This window comes from Phascolarctos cinereus, unplaced genomic scaffold (genome assembly GCF_003287225.1).
Source record: "Phascolarctos cinereus isolate Bilbo 61053 unplaced genomic scaffold, phaCin_HiC Scaffold_3;HRSCAF=262, whole genome shotgun sequence".
NCBI classification, from domain to species: Eukaryota; Metazoa; Chordata; class Mammalia; order Diprotodontia; family Phascolarctidae; genus Phascolarctos; species Phascolarctos cinereus.
The window spans coordinates 125,821,967-125,837,254 of NW_027555736.1; the positions used below are offsets into that span (position 1 = coordinate 125,821,967).

General features: G+C 41.7%; 1 protein-coding gene across 2 annotated transcripts in view; it reads right to left on the minus strand.

The window, feature by feature from the left end:
• Window positions 1-1,749: 1,749 nt before the first annotated feature.
• The window catches only part of RGMA (repulsive guidance molecule BMP co-receptor a), a 52,855-nt gene continuing 39,316 nt past the window's right edge, over window positions 1,750-15,288 (minus strand). For both annotated transcript variants that reach the window (XM_078151159.1, XM_078151160.1), the window contains exons 3-4: window positions 14,412-14,923; window positions 1,750-4,734 (exon numbers count right to left, since the gene is read on the minus strand). In XM_078151159.1, coding sequence (XP_078007285.1) covers window positions 4,036-4,734; window positions 14,412-14,923 — 1,211 coding nt within the window. In that variant the 3' untranslated portion in view covers window positions 1,750-4,035. The remainder of the gene's footprint in view (window positions 4,735-14,411; window positions 14,924-15,288) is intronic.

The following is a 15,288-nucleotide window of genomic DNA, read 5'->3' on the forward strand; positions in this document are numbered from 1 at the left end:
GGTCAAGAAGAGTTGGACCCAATTGAAAAGACTGAACATCTTCATGACTGAATTCCTAAGAGGGCTTGTCTTTCTCAGGATCTGTCAGATTTTTCTACCTAGGTTTTCATTGTCACGTAGCCATTGGGAGCCTTCTGTTATAGAATCAATAATGGAGGGAGAAATATGGCATTTTACAGCGGTGGACCTGGAATCAGGAGTCTTGGGTTTAAATTCTTCCTCAGATACTTTGTGGTCATGGCTAAGTCACTTAACCTCTTAGTTCCATAACTGTAAAATTCTAACTATTTTCTAACTGTAACTTCATAGAGTTGAGAGGAAATCACCTTGTTAACCTTAAAGTGTTATAGAAATTTTTTTGTGTCATTTGCTTATGAAACAAAAAGTTCTTTAAAATTACCTTCAAGAGTCTTTGATGGCACATCAGTTTTAGATATTTCGGAAATGATTTTGTCAAGAACTTACTCCTACTTTCATAAAAGGTGCCTTGGGCCTACCTAATGCCTGTAGACTCTTAGTTAACTCTCTTCTTTAAAGTTTTCCACTGTGCCGCTGTTGCTAGCCTTTTGCCACCTTTCACGCCTCATCCACTTGTTTGGTGGGCCATTTCTCTAGTCTGACTCACAAATTTACTTGTGAACCATGGCAAAGTCACTTGACTTATTTGTTACTCAGTTGCCTTGTCTGTAAAAATGATGGGGTTGGACTTCTTGGCCTCAAAGTTTCCTTTCTAGTTCTAAATTTTTGCTTTTATGATTTTTTTCAAACAAGGGTAGACAGTGTGAAGTTTTGTCAGTTTGCTGGCCTAAGATATGTAATCGTTAGAGGGAGAAAAGTTAGGAAAGGGGTAATCAGAGAAAGAATCTGGCAGCCAGAGAGCATAGCAGGTATGGAATAAGAAGCACTGCACTTGTGAGTTGTCAGAACTGTGTTCTAGTCTCACCTTTGCTCCTTGAAACTCTGCAGTCTTTGACAAACAGCTATTCCTACTCACATCTTAGTTTCTTCATTTGAACAGGGCACACACACATGCATGTATGTATGCATGCATATGTGCACATGTGTGTGGCAGGAGTTGGATTAGATGACTTCTTAGGTCTCTTCCAAGGCAGATATTCTTTGACTTTCATCACTCAAAAAAAACACGGGTTAGCTAATAACTCAGTGGTATAACACTGGGAAGATCAGATTAAGTAATTTTGAACTTTATTCCTCTTTCCTTTTTCCTCTAGTCCTCCCTCCATTTTGCTTTAATTAAAACGTGTCAGGTGATTTTTTTCTTGAATTTTGAGAAATTTTTGTGTTTTCCATTCCCATTTATTTTTGTGACAATCAAATGTGATAACATAGGTAAAGTGCTCTGTAACCATAAAGCATTTTATTATTACTAATATTCCTCAAAAGACTACCAGAGGAATAACTATTAGCTCATGTAACCAGAGGCCTCACACTGGAAATTCAAAAGGTAGTTTGTTTTCAAGAAAATAAGTAGTTTCAAAGAAGGACCAATGATTGTCATGTTAGGACTTCATGGGTCTGGCTGGTTAGAGCAAGTCACCCAAACTCTTTCCCCACATACACATATGCCCATAAAATGCAAAATACACATCCTGCACATATGTGTTTAGGTACACACATAGAGTCACATACACAGAAATGAATTAATTTTTTTTTTCTCAGATAGGAAATGAAATTAGGCCGTAAGAGGAAGGTGCTATAAAATGCTAACCCCCAAAAAAGAGAGCAAGAAAAGGAACAATGAAACTTTACTTGCATCATCTCATCAATAAATAATTTACAGTATGTACATGCGGTGACACTCCACATAGGTTTTACACACATGGACATGGTGAGGTTTCTTCACCTTCAAGCAGAACTTGATCAAACACAACCAAAATAAAGTGCTTCACTTTTTACTCCCAACAGGATTTTCTTACAATGAGCAGGAAGGTGTTACCTTCCTGCTATGCTTGGTGGCTTTGGCAGAGAGAACTAAACTTCTTGGAGATAAGCAAGTCCTTGCTGCCAGGAAGGTCCTGGACCCATGGAGCCCATGCATGAGAGGTCCTAAAGGGAACAGCCTCCAGGAAGGCAGTTGGTAGCTCCCTTGGCAATGCTTATTGGCTGATATGTTGAAAGTCCTTCTGGGTAAAGTGTTTTATGGGCTGGGGCTGGGGGAGGTCCAGTTAAGAGGCCAGCCCCAGAGCTGCATGGGCTGGGTTGCCTTTTCTGTGGGACACCTCTGAAAGGCTGCATTTTCCAACACAGATTTTCAAGGGCCATCTCTCTACATTTAGAGAAATTCTCATATCCTTTCTATAGAAGAAGTAGAGGTGATGGCTGTAAGTTCAGGCTGATGTAGGAGTTGAGAGATTTTCTCCTCTCCTCACCCACTACAGTAAATTGTGAAGGGCCAGCAAGGAAGATTTCCTTCCATTCCAACCTCCATAGGGAGCCAAGGACCCTGCGTTTGGGGAGGGCAATGGGAAGGGAAGGGTAGGTATCAGTTGGGCAGACATGTCAGATCTGCCCTCCTGAGGTCCAGAATTCAGCAGCAGTAGGACAGGGAAGCAGAGGAAAGGCTGCCATTTCATGGAGAGAGGCAACAAATGATTTTCTGAGGCCAGGAAACAGGAAAATGGAGGTGAACAGGGCAGGCCAGCTGGCCCTATCCACTATGGTGTCTCCATGGCTTGCCCTGTTACTGTATTCCTACTCTACATCTCCCTCTCAAGTAACACTTGCCATCACCACACTAGGAAGGAACAGAAGTAGTAAACACATCTTTTTCTGTTTAAACATTTAAAACCAATTATATCTCTTCATATGTACAGTCACGCTGGGGGAGAGAATTAATGGAAAGGATTCTGTATACTGGAGACAATATAAGTCACTTCTAAGAACACAAGTCATATTTCTCTGCTGTTTGCAAATGGAGTTTCCTTCTCTGTCATGACACACTGTCACTTAGGGATGCCATCAGGAAGCTCGGGTGAGCTGTATGGGTATAAGAACCAAATTCTTTGAGCTCTTAGCACCTCCAGCACCTGCAAATCCATGAGCAGAGAAAAACAGGAAACACCTTCTGGAGATGGCAAAAAATGCACCAACACAAGGAACACACCTATAGTTAGGCACCACCAGGATTTCCTCAAACCCAACTTTTCTTGGGCCCTATACCCCTGCAGACCGTGAGAGAGAATGCATATAGGAAGGAAACTCATTAGTGGAAGACCTCTGAAATTTCTGTGTTTATGTATGAGTGCCTATAAATGTGCTGTGTGGCTGTGGGGTATTCATCAGTATGATCATGAGGCTGTGTGTGTGTGCATGTGCATGTGTGTGTGTGTTTATCTGTCAGTAAAAACCTGTGCATGTCAGGGTGAATCTCTGTCCACTGTTTCAGTGCATTTTAAATGTGCATGCATTTGGCTGTTCAAAGTGTGTGTGTGTGTGTGTGTGTGTGTGTGTGTGTGTGTGTGTTTGTATGTGTATGTGATCTGAGAAACAAGAGTCTAATTTAGTGTTCCATGAGGCACACAGTGCAGGATGTCTTATGGTTTGCACATTCATGCTATGGGGAGGGGGGCAAGGAGTTTGGGGGATAAAGGATCTTTTTCACTCCCATTTGTGAAATGGCCAGGTGACAGCAGCCACCCAGTATTCAAACACAATGCTACTTTCACAAATGCCAACGTCACAGTCACTACAGCCTCGTAGCACTACTAAGAGCAGTAACTAGGCAGTGGGCAGTAATGCCCGCTACCCTTGCCAGCAAAGGAAGCAAAAATCTGTCTATGTGAGGTAACAGTCTTTCACCAACCTGCCTATTGGATCACTACATTCCCATCTTTTCTCTTTGGAGGGAAAAGACAGGTGACAGAGATGTGAGAAGATTTCTTCTGCTCCCTGGAGGACTCACTAGTCATTCCCCTCCCTTCTGACCAGGTCCTAAAAGACAGGTGTTCCCAAGGAAGGGGGTTGCTCTCTCCTCCCACTCTAAAGTCTATTTCTTCTAGGCTGCACAGCAAACACCTAAGAGAACACTGAGACCAAACACCACAGTATGGCCACAAAGGAAAGGAGGAGCTCCTGGCACTGCCCTGAGGCTGCTGCACTGCCAGGCAAGTCCCGTGTCCTTTCATAAAGGTGCAATTTGTCTTTATTGGAATGCAGCATCTTGACGTCCTCAAAGGCGTAGTAAGCAGCGAGTGTGAAGTTCACATCCCCTGTGGTCAACAGATCAAACACGCAGGCCTGGAAGTAGAGGTCCTCTACTGGAAGCTTCTCCTTACATCTGGCCGTGGCTGTCTCATAAGTAAAGACCTGTGGAGAGGAAACAGGAGTGCCAGGTCCCTTTCTCCGGGTACTCCAGCTCTCTGTGGCATGGAAGGCTTGGAAGTCAATCTGCTCATTAAGGGGACAGCCCCGGAGACAGAGGTAGAGGCCCTGGTTGTCCCTGTCCTCTACCGCATTGACTACCTCTTCTGGCATGCGCACGGCAAAAGTCAGGTATCGGCCCACCTGCCTCACAATGATGGTGGTGCCGATGTACTTGGCCTGGATCTCTATGTGCTGGCCAGACACCTTCTCGGTAATCTTCAAGCTGTTGGCCCCATGCTTGTCGCCACCATTCTTGGAGCCATCAGCAAATGCTGCAGGGAGTTCATCCATTTCTGCCTGGTATACCTTCTGCTCAACACATTCCTGGAAATTCTTGAAGATGATTGTTAGCTGGCAAGAAGGAAGCAAGGGAGAAAAGTGGTTAAGGTTACAGTCCTATTTATTGACTTGCAAAAATAATCAAGGAATTAGGATTATTTAGTTTAGAAAAGAAATATTGGAAAAGATTATTGTCTTCAAATGAATAAAAAAGCTATTATGCAGAGACCTGCTAGCTTCTAGTTACAGTAAATATAGAACTAGGCAATGTGGGTTTAACACGTGGCATTAGAGATTTGACAAAAATAATTTCTGGACACTAATGATTGTTAGATTTTTCTCTGTTCAAGACAGATTCTTGTATGCTTAAAGTGCTAAAAAAAAAAAGGGGGGGGTCTGTTTGGAGATGGAGGAATAATTATATGAAATCTTAGGATCTTTTACAGCTTTGAGATACTGAGTGATGGTAGATTACCAGCACTCTCCTCTGAAGACATGCATCATGCAGAACTGAATTCTCTTCCTTGATGATATAGGCATCAAATTTGCTCACATAAGCAGTCACATGGACACCCAACAAGCCAGTTCTTGTCCTCAGGGCACCTTGCAACCTTTCTTCCAACAGCCAGTTCATGTCCTCAAATCAGAAGAAGGCTAATACACAAATCCATGAAGTATTCTGTATTTTTCTATCTCCCTCCTTCGAAAACTTTGTAACTTTTGTTGTACTGATTATATTCTGTCTTATTTATTTCTCTACTAGTCTTTTCTCTCTAATGGCATTTTGAATTTCTTGAAAGCAGGGGCCATGTCTTATTTATTTTCATATATCTCTTTCAGAGTCAGTATCTTGCACGTGGAAGGTGTTTAGTAAATAAATATATTTAATTGAATCATAAAATACAGGCAGGTGGTCACCCTAAATGCTGCCTGCTTCTCTTCCCTCTTTACAACTTGGCATCATTTCCAGGGCATGGCCTTAGACTCTTAAGGAGAATTTGAAGTGGAATGGGCCAATAGGAAGCACTTGGCCCCTAACAGATTTTGTGGTCCCTGAAGATGGGAATCTAATTTCAAGTGGTTCTACTGCAGTTCGAGGTTACTTCTCTAGTTAAAATTTTTAAAAAACGTTTTTCTCTCTATGCCAATAAGTAAAGCACCTCGAAGGTGGGACCATAGTTCCTTTGTTTTTGCAGTAACCTCAAGTTTTGCTCAGAGCTTCAAACACTACTGCCATTTAGCAAGAACTAGTAATAATCAGATAGTAAATGAGCACATACTGTGGTCATTCGCTAATTACACTGTCTCCTTTTCAGGCCTGCAGTTCTGCCAACGGACTAGCACATTAAAGGTAGCTATCATCTGGCTATTATCATGGTTAAACAGCTTTGGTAGTGGACAGCTCCTGCAGCTATTTTTTTGCTTGAGTAATTATTTAATCCTGTGGGAAGATGCCACCCTATTGGAAAATGTATTAAACAGAGGGAAAGGAACACTCCTCTCCCACTGCCCTAACCCTTTGGTAGTGGGCAGTATTCAGGACATAAATAACACCTGAATTGTGTTCCTTGGCTTAACTTAATTACAAATGTAGTCCCTGCCTCTTGGCTCCAGGAATCCTCTGTTTGAGGACAACTAGAACACAGAACTTTGAACTAGAGACAGGCAAAGGGAGTGAAGAAAAACATGTCTTTTCCCTTCACCTCTGTCTGAGAATCTTTATTCTCCTTTAAAGTAAAGCTAAGCTCTCACCTACCCTGGAAGCCTTCCTTAATCCCCACCTCCCTAATTGTTAATGTTCTCTTTCCTCAAATTACCTTGAATTTACTTATCTGCATACATGTTGTATCTTCCCCAAGTAGGTCGTAAACTCCTCGAGGGCAGAGTTTTAATTTCTGTATTTGTATCTCCAGCACCTAGCATAGTGCCTTGCACATAACAGACACTGAAAAAATGTTTCTTGAATTGAACAATCCAAACTTTGATTTATTAAAGGGGAATTCACTGGTTAGGAGCAACAGGAACTAGGGTTGGGTACTTGGGAGTTATTTGAGAATTGGGTACTTCCTGCATTCAACTGTTTACCTTAGAACCTACGGTAACTCTATAGGCCTTTTAGCTACTTTCTAGTACCTCTTCTTCTCCCTCAATTTCAAACCGTCCATGACTCTTAGCTGTAGAAGTTTTATTGGATGAAACCTGGTTGGCCTGAGCCTCTCTGAAATTCCTATCAGTAAGGTGACCCCACTCCAAGGGAGACCTGAACCGTTAGCACCTGCGGGGAAAAAAAGCTGGAAGCCTGGGTGCCTTTAGGATGAAATACCTCTCTCTCCAAAAACTGTGGATAATGGAATGGGTGCTAAAAATCAAATGTGGAATCAAGAATTTTAACATTCATGAAGGCTGAATAGGACTTAAGGCAAGAAGATAGCTATATTTTACACACTAGTTGCTATCTGACAGATGTGCAAGAGATGCCAGCTTAGGATAGGAGGCTTTGGAAATTCAGGCTACCAGGAGGAACGGAATTTCTGGACCGAGCCAGTAGTAAGGCTGTTGATGTTAGAGTGGTAGTAATAGAGAGGAAGCTCAGATGAGCTAAGGGGGCTTTTAAAAATGAAATACAGTGGTGGGATTTATCAGAAGGAAAGAGAACCCAGGATAAGCTAATCCAAGTTGGAAGAGTGGGGCAAAGGGCCTACCAAAAAAAAAAGCCTTAAGAACAAGGGACCCCGAAAAGAGCTAATCAAAACAAAACAAAACAACACAGGTGGGAATCAACTCAGGAAAACTTAGGGGCTTAGTGGCCATAATTAAGATAAGGGTTATCAGAGATTTCTTAAGATAGAGCTAAGGGAAGTTTTTGGTTGAATGAATCAGGTGGGAGGCTGCTGAGAAAATAGTTCTGACCTAAAGTCAAGGAAGGCTGGGGACTGGTAAGATGAAGAATTATATAGGTCCTGAGACACAAGGGCATACAATGAAGGATTCTACTTAATACTACTTTTAAAAAAGATATAGGTATTTTTAATGCTAGAAAATTCTTTCAACAACATATCAGGCTTTATTTTGTGAAAGTAAATTTGCATATAAAGGACTTTGGTGAAGACTAAAACTCTAGGATATGTGAAGAATTATGGGCTGCTGTGTGCCACAATTTTTAAACCTTGCCTATGGCACACAAATGTTTTCTTTTATCTTTGCTTGGGACCCTCTCTCCAAAAAACAAGCCCACTTTCCAGTGGGGTATAAAGGGCTGAGAAAGAGAGAGATTTCATTTTGAGAAAACAAAAAGTCTGACAAAAATAAAACTGAGGCCCGAAGATCAAGATCTGAAGAAGGGGTCAGTAGACTGATAAATATTAAACAAAAAAGTACCTGCAGTTAATGTTTAATGATTTAACTTGTACTAAGCTAATAGTGGAATTCAAGATTTACTTTCAATTTGCAATGTGTAATCACAGATTATTTCACACCATTGTAAAGCTTTAAAACTTTGCTGGACCATGGTGGAGATCAGGGAAGGGGTACCAGTGGGAAGAAATGAAAGTTGGGGAAGGTTATAAACTTCGGGCATGGTTTTGGAAGGGAAACCTACCCTCTGAGACCATGGGTTGTGCTAGCAGAATGTTAACCTAAGCAAGTACCAGGTTCCTTCTCCATTCTATCACATTCTACCTAGGGAAAATCTGCCCCCCCCATCCGCCCAGGAGATTTTTTTCACGTGTGTATATGTGTGGAGAGGACACTGGGGTGAGAGGAGGATGTATAAAGGGATAGAACTGCAGCCTCTAAATGATAAAAGCTACAAAGTTTAGGGATTTATTGCTTTTTAGATGGCAAAGCCTGCTACTTGCCTCTCCATCCATTTTTTTGTAAGTCCATTTAATTTTCCTGCTTTATCTCCTTTCAACTTCCTTTCCTCTCCACATAGTAGGTAGATGAGGCTATCTAGCATGGCTGTATCTAATTGTAATGTTGTTCAGTTGTTTTTCAGTTGTGTCTCATTTTTTGTGACCTCATTTGGTTTTTTGTTTGTTTTTGGCAAAGATACTGAAATGGTCTGCCATTTCCTTCTCCAGATCATTTTACAGATGAGGATACTGAAGCAAGCAGGATTAAGTGACTTGCCCAGGGTCCCACAGCTAGTAAGTGTCTGAAGTTGGATTTGAACTCATGAAGATGAGTCTTCCTGATTCCAAGTCCAGTGCTCTACTACCCATGTGACACCTAGCTACCAACATCTTTGTGTGATAATATGTGGCTACCACTGCACCTAGAAGGGTGAAACAATGAACAATCTCATATTTTGGACACAGTGCCAGCTGACAGTCATAGGCTGTTTATTTGGAGGTAAGACTATGGCTGGGAAGAGCATGAGGGAAAGGGAAGCAGAAATGAGTGGCAGCCCTACTTGAAGGAAGTCTAATCCTCCCTGATGTCTCCAACAAACCCTACAGTTTGTAGGGCCACACAGGCTTGGGGGAGCCTCCTCACTGGGTCCCAGCAGGCTCCCTGGAAGAAACAGGAAAGGCTGGTTTAGACTCTAACTACCATCTCTCATGGAGACAGTCCTCTGGATGGCTGACAAGCTCCTGAGATTTTTCTTAGCATTAGTGCCAGGGAATGAACCACAAGTAACAGCACGAAGGGGGCTTGTTGAAAAGTAGGATCCAGTGCCAACAATGAGGAGGAGAGAGAGGATGAGGGGAAGGGAGAGGAGAGAAGAGGAGAGGGAGAGGAGAGGAAGAGGAGGGGAGGAGAGGGAAGGGGGGGAGGGGAGAAGAGAAAAACTTTCCATGGATCTACTTGCTGTCATTTTCAGCTATTTCCAACACTGTTCTCCTCCCAAAGGAATCACTTTATTCTATTTCTTTGCTGAACTGGCTGGTCCATGCTTATTGGAACTTGTTCTTGACCAGGCACCAATTTATGTCAGAGACACAGAAATGAATGGATGTTAGTTTCACTCTATTCTACCTACCAGCTTACCCCTATGTAAGAGAGCGGGCCAAGCACAAAATTTACCATCCCACTGCTACAGGGTGGTAAATTCTCATTCCAGTCATTTTCTAATTATCATCCCTAATGAAGGACATCAGCAGCATATAGAATTTTTTAAAAAATGAGCAAAGGAGGGGGAAAGGACTGAGACCACCCAAAAGGTTAAAGACTAGATATTGGCTTTCAAGGATCTTATATCCAAGTTGGGGATACAGACAGATATATGCACGGTGTATAGGATGTATATATGTGTAAAATACTTACAAAGAGGTATATAGGTATATCTCTATACCTATACACCCCCCCACCCCATACAAATCCATAGAAGAGGGAATATAATATGGTATAGTGTTAAGAGGGTGGGATTCGTATCAGGCTATCTTAGTGAGATTCCTGCCTCAAATACTTATTCGATATGGGATTCTGATCAAGGCACTAAACCTTTAAAACTTTGCCCATAAAGTGGGGATATCAATACTTCTGCTACCTATATCATAGGGCTGTTATAGAGAAATCACTTTGTAAACCTTAAAGGGCTATGAAAATGTGAACTACTATTATAATGTCAGGCAATAAATAAGCTCCAAACAGACAACACATAGGTGTTGTGAGAGATCAGATGAAACATCAATTACATATTATGACTGGGAACAATTGTGAAAGAATTTATAGAGGAGGTAGGATTTCAGTTGATGTCTTGGAAAGCAGGTATAACTGGATATATGGAGAGAGGAAAGAAGAACATTCCCAGTCTTGGAGCAGGGAAATGTAAGGTTTGCATGGGGCTGGATCATGACCTTGAATGCCAAACCAAGGAGTTTGGACAAGAAGAAGTCGATCCATGTTTTTAAGAAGAGAACAAGAAGATAAAAATGGTATTTTTAGATTAGTCTGGAAGTTGCTTACAGGATATATCAGACTGAGGCTGACATTTTGTGGGGTAGGAGACCAGTCATCTGGGACTTAAAATCTGCCTACTAAGTAGAAGCCACTGTGCTAGGCATTGGACGTAAAGCAGGAACAAAATAATCCCTGACCTCAAGGAATTTACATTTAATGGAATAATCCACATACTGGTCTAATGGTACTAAACAGAGGGTCAGGAGACCTCCACTGATTTGGAACAAATCCTTCAAGTCCTCTGCACTTCCAATGTCTCATCTATAATATAAAGATTATAATAATACTCTCCCAGTATTTGGACTAATGTGAAGGCACTTTGAAAATTAAGACTATGCAAATGTAACCAGTGGTGTTACCCCAAAGAGGCATTTAATTAATGCTGCTTGGCATCAGAAGGGTATCTTTTCTGACCATTTCACTTCATTCTTGGAAGGCAGAGGTGATAAAATATATCCATTGCTTCCAGGTTAAATGGACTAGTAAACTCAAGCAAGAATGGGAAACTTTCTAGTGCATTGGGGGGGGGGACACATTCAAGGTCATGGGGTGAGCTATGCACCAAGAGAAGAGAACTCAGGTTTCCCGAACCCCAGATTAGTTCATAATGTATCTCCTAACCTAGAGCTGAAAAGGTTGAAAAATATAGAATCTGCAATTAATCAGTTGAGAGGTGGCAACCCAGCCTCAGTCATGAACAGTGATACATGTGAATACAATGGAGGATCTGTGATGTGGTCAGTATGGGGAAGAAAGTCTATAACTTAATATACAAACCCTAGGGAAGTATTTGAAGTACAGTGAATGCTTCAGTGGCTTGTGCTGGATCACAAAACAGATGGGATTTGGATAGAGGTCTTCCGGACTCTAAGCCCAGGGCTCTATCCAGTGTATCTTATGCTTCTATAAAACAACAATAATTATAATGAATACAATTTGCTTTATTTAGTGTTTTGTTTTCACTTACTATATCACTTGATCCTCACAATAACCCCATGGAAGAAACTGTCCTTGTCCTATTTCATTATTGTTCTGGATAAAACCAGTAGCTCGACAGCCAGACAGTATTTGGGATATGTCACCTCCTGTACTATGACTGGGAGTCTGTAACTTAATTTACTAGTTGCTGAGGTTGGTTCCCTGTGTTCATTTGTCTTGGCTCTTGGGAAGATTAGCAGAATGTAGGAGAGAAGACTGCACATGGTGAATTGTGTAGTCTTGTGCTCAGAAGGAAAATGAAGAATGACTCAGAGGAATAATAAAACAAGGATTCATGGCACCCCTCGTTAAACACTGGGAGCACAGAAGTAGGTAGAGAAAGATGTGTACAGCCTCCATATAAGGGCTGAGAGCAAGGCAGGGCTTTTGTATTGGAATAGGTTAGCGATTCTTGGTGAGATGGTCTAAATCCCTGCTTTCTAGTACAAATTGTGGGGTCTGGGAAAGAGACACCTTTATTTTGGGATATATAGGCACAATGAGGATAAGGAAAGAGCAGGCACTTGCCCTGGATGCAGAAGAATCCAGCATTTATCATTAGCCTCAGTCACTTACAAAGTTTCAATTTTAAGGGGTGGGTGGGAAAGGGAATAGAAGAGACAGAAACTCCCTTGTGGACCAGGCCTGGTTCTCCCTGGCACGCCTTCCAATGCTCTCTCCACAGAAAAACAAACTGCTGCCATTTTTGGTTTCGGATGAGTTGGACTGATGGTCATTCCTTCTCTCCTGCCAAATGGGAAACCCCCCTGGGGAAATCAAAGGAGACAGCAAACACACCAAAACTCCGGTGGGCAGAGGATGGTGCAGGGCCTGCAAGGCAGGAGATCTAAACCCTGTCCTTAGGCCAGCCCAGAGACCAAGAGCAACTTCAGCCAGCCACTTTATGTTCCTGGGATTCCAGGCTCTCTCCATCTATAAAATGAGTCAAAGAAGATTTTTTTTTTAGAATATTTTACTACTCACTAAAAATTTTTGTACAAAGCAATTGGAGAATCTTGGCATAAAGTTATTCCATGGGGAAGAGATAATATATTTGCAGTGTAAAGAGTACTGGTTTTAGAGTAGAAGTCCTGTATTCAAATCCCACCTCTGCCACTTACTAACTTGTGTGACCCTGAACATTTAAACTCTTTGGGCCTCAGTTTCCTCATCTGTGAAATGGAATTGAAATAGAGGACCTCCAAAGACCCTTTCAGCTCTAAACAGAGGATTCGTATTATGTACTTGTAAAAACACTAATACCAGAGCAGCTAGGATAGAGCACTGGCCCTGGAGTCAGGAGGGCCCGAATTAAATGTGGCCTCAGACATTTACTAGCTATGTGACCCTGGGCAAGTCCCTTAACCCCAACTGCCTCTAAACCCTGTCCCCCCAAACCCCAAAACATTAATACCATTTGTGTTTAAAATCACTTGATTGTCTGCTATCATAGGAATGTATAAAGTAGTGAATATATTAAAATCACAAACTTGGTACAGCCTCCGCCTTTCCCATTCATGTCATTCTTTATCATCTCCTATTCTTAGTTGCATCTATGATTATCTACTTATTTATGGCTCATTTTTCTAAAGAGCATTTTATAGATGTATTCATATAAATTTTAACTTTTCTTGGTAGGGTAGTTACCAGACAATGAATTCATTTTTTAGTTTTTTGAATGACTTTCCCACCTTCTGTTGGTTTTTTTTTACAAGTAATATGCAGAAAAGATGATTTTTTTGTGGATTAGTGTTTTAGCTTTCTATTTTATAGATGTATTTAATTCTTTTGATTAATATTTTTGTTGAATCCCTGGGATTCTATAAACAAACCATTATATTAGCTGAAAAATAGCTACCTCTCCTTTGTCTATGTTTTTCCTTAAATTTCTTTTTCTTACCTTACAAGAATAGCCAGCATTTTAAAAAATGAAATCATACAAGAACAGCAACAATGAGCATCCTTGCTATTGCCCTAATTTTATAACATTTACCAATTTATGACAGGGGTCAAGCAACTCTCCCACCCCCAGAAACCACCATTAGGGTGCTCATAGATTCCATTGACAGGCAGGCATTAGTCATAGGCAGAAAGAGGAAAAAAAAAGGAATGGGAAAAAAAAAACAAATCATAAAAAGGAAGGAAGGAAGAAAAGAATAGATAAGGGAAAAAAGAAAAAGAGAACTTATGTCACAAATCACTTGGCACTTATGATCATATATGTATCATTTCTTAACCTTTCCTTGTGAGTATATGTATTTGTGTGTGTGTGTGTGTGTGTGTGTGTAACATATGTCTTTTTTAGGCTGTGAGTTCCTTGCGTCCTGACACTTATATTTCTGTGGATGCTCTATAGCACCTTTTTTTCCCCTTCTCTATATAGCACCTTTTAATCAATGCCTTATTAACTACTTGTTAATTTGATGAATGATAAAGAAGTTCACATGGGAATGGGAAGTGATATCACACCAATAATTGCTTCTGGTGGCACTTACTGGTACAAATACCATAGGTAGCCAGCTCACTCTTGGTCTAGCACTTAAAGTCTGGCCAGGATACTCAAAGCATCCGAATGTTAACAGTAACACCAAAAGGTGTCACTTTATCTTCCTGCAAGGATAAACAGGAGGATCCTGCAGGAGACAGTGCTTGATGGTTCCAGGTAGGCTAATCTTAGTACTTTCCTTCTCACAACAAATTACTTATTTTCTTCCTTAGCCACTGGTGCAGGAGGAGGAGAAGGGTGGGGGTGGGGTGGGGCGGAGAGGGAGAACTGCTATGGAATAAGTTCTCTCAAGTCTGAGAGTTATCTAAAATCATATAAAAGAGCTGGGGCTGTCCAGCTTCATGCTGCACTGTGACCTTACCTTGCTGGTCGCTGTAGCTGAAGATCCTGGTAGCACTGGAGTGTTGGTTACCTGCACATTCAGGTAATTATTGTCAATGAGAGGCCAAGCCCCTCGTACTTGGCAGGTCTGAAATCGGTCCGTGAAAGTTCTGAGGTGAGGGTCCCCAAACAACCCACAATGGGTATAGTTGGGGGGAGCTGAATGTTTATGAAAGCTCTTTTCATAATGACAGATTTCAGGACTGTCTGACCTCTCCTGACTGTCTCCTGGTGGGAGGGTTCGGAGCCGGGGCTGTGAGGTGGGACCATCCTTGGAGCAATTGTGCTGGCTCATTAGGTCTTCTATGCCATGGACAGCTGAATGGTAGGCCAGGTCCCCTCTGCACGTGCGGGCTGTGCGCCGGGTACAGTGAGAGTAAGCACGAAGAGCAGTGCAGAATTCAGGGGTGTCTTCAGATCCGGGGTAGTGAGTGCCTGATGTAGCTGTCCAGAACTCTGAGTTACACTTGAGGATCTTGCACTGAGAAGTGGCTGTTTAGAGAGTACAAATACATCACTATGGGGATATGTACCAGCCATGTTGCATTTTTCTCTTTCTAGGTTAGGAGCACAGTAGCAATAATAAGGCTGAACAGATCAATATTCCATAATACTGGTAGAACCTTCTAACTGGATTTTGTCCCAATGCCAGGGAATATACTTTTCCTCTCTCCATTCTCCTTCACCCCACAGCTTCAGTCTTTCTTTATGTCTTCATTGACCACAAATGGCGGTTCTTAGTTGCCAAGTGTCATGTAGAACGTACTGGGAGTATACAAAGTGTCTAGATTGCTAAGTCTCTTGGCCTCTCTAGTACGCAGTTTCCTCACTTGTAAAACTCTACTAGGAGGTTCTGG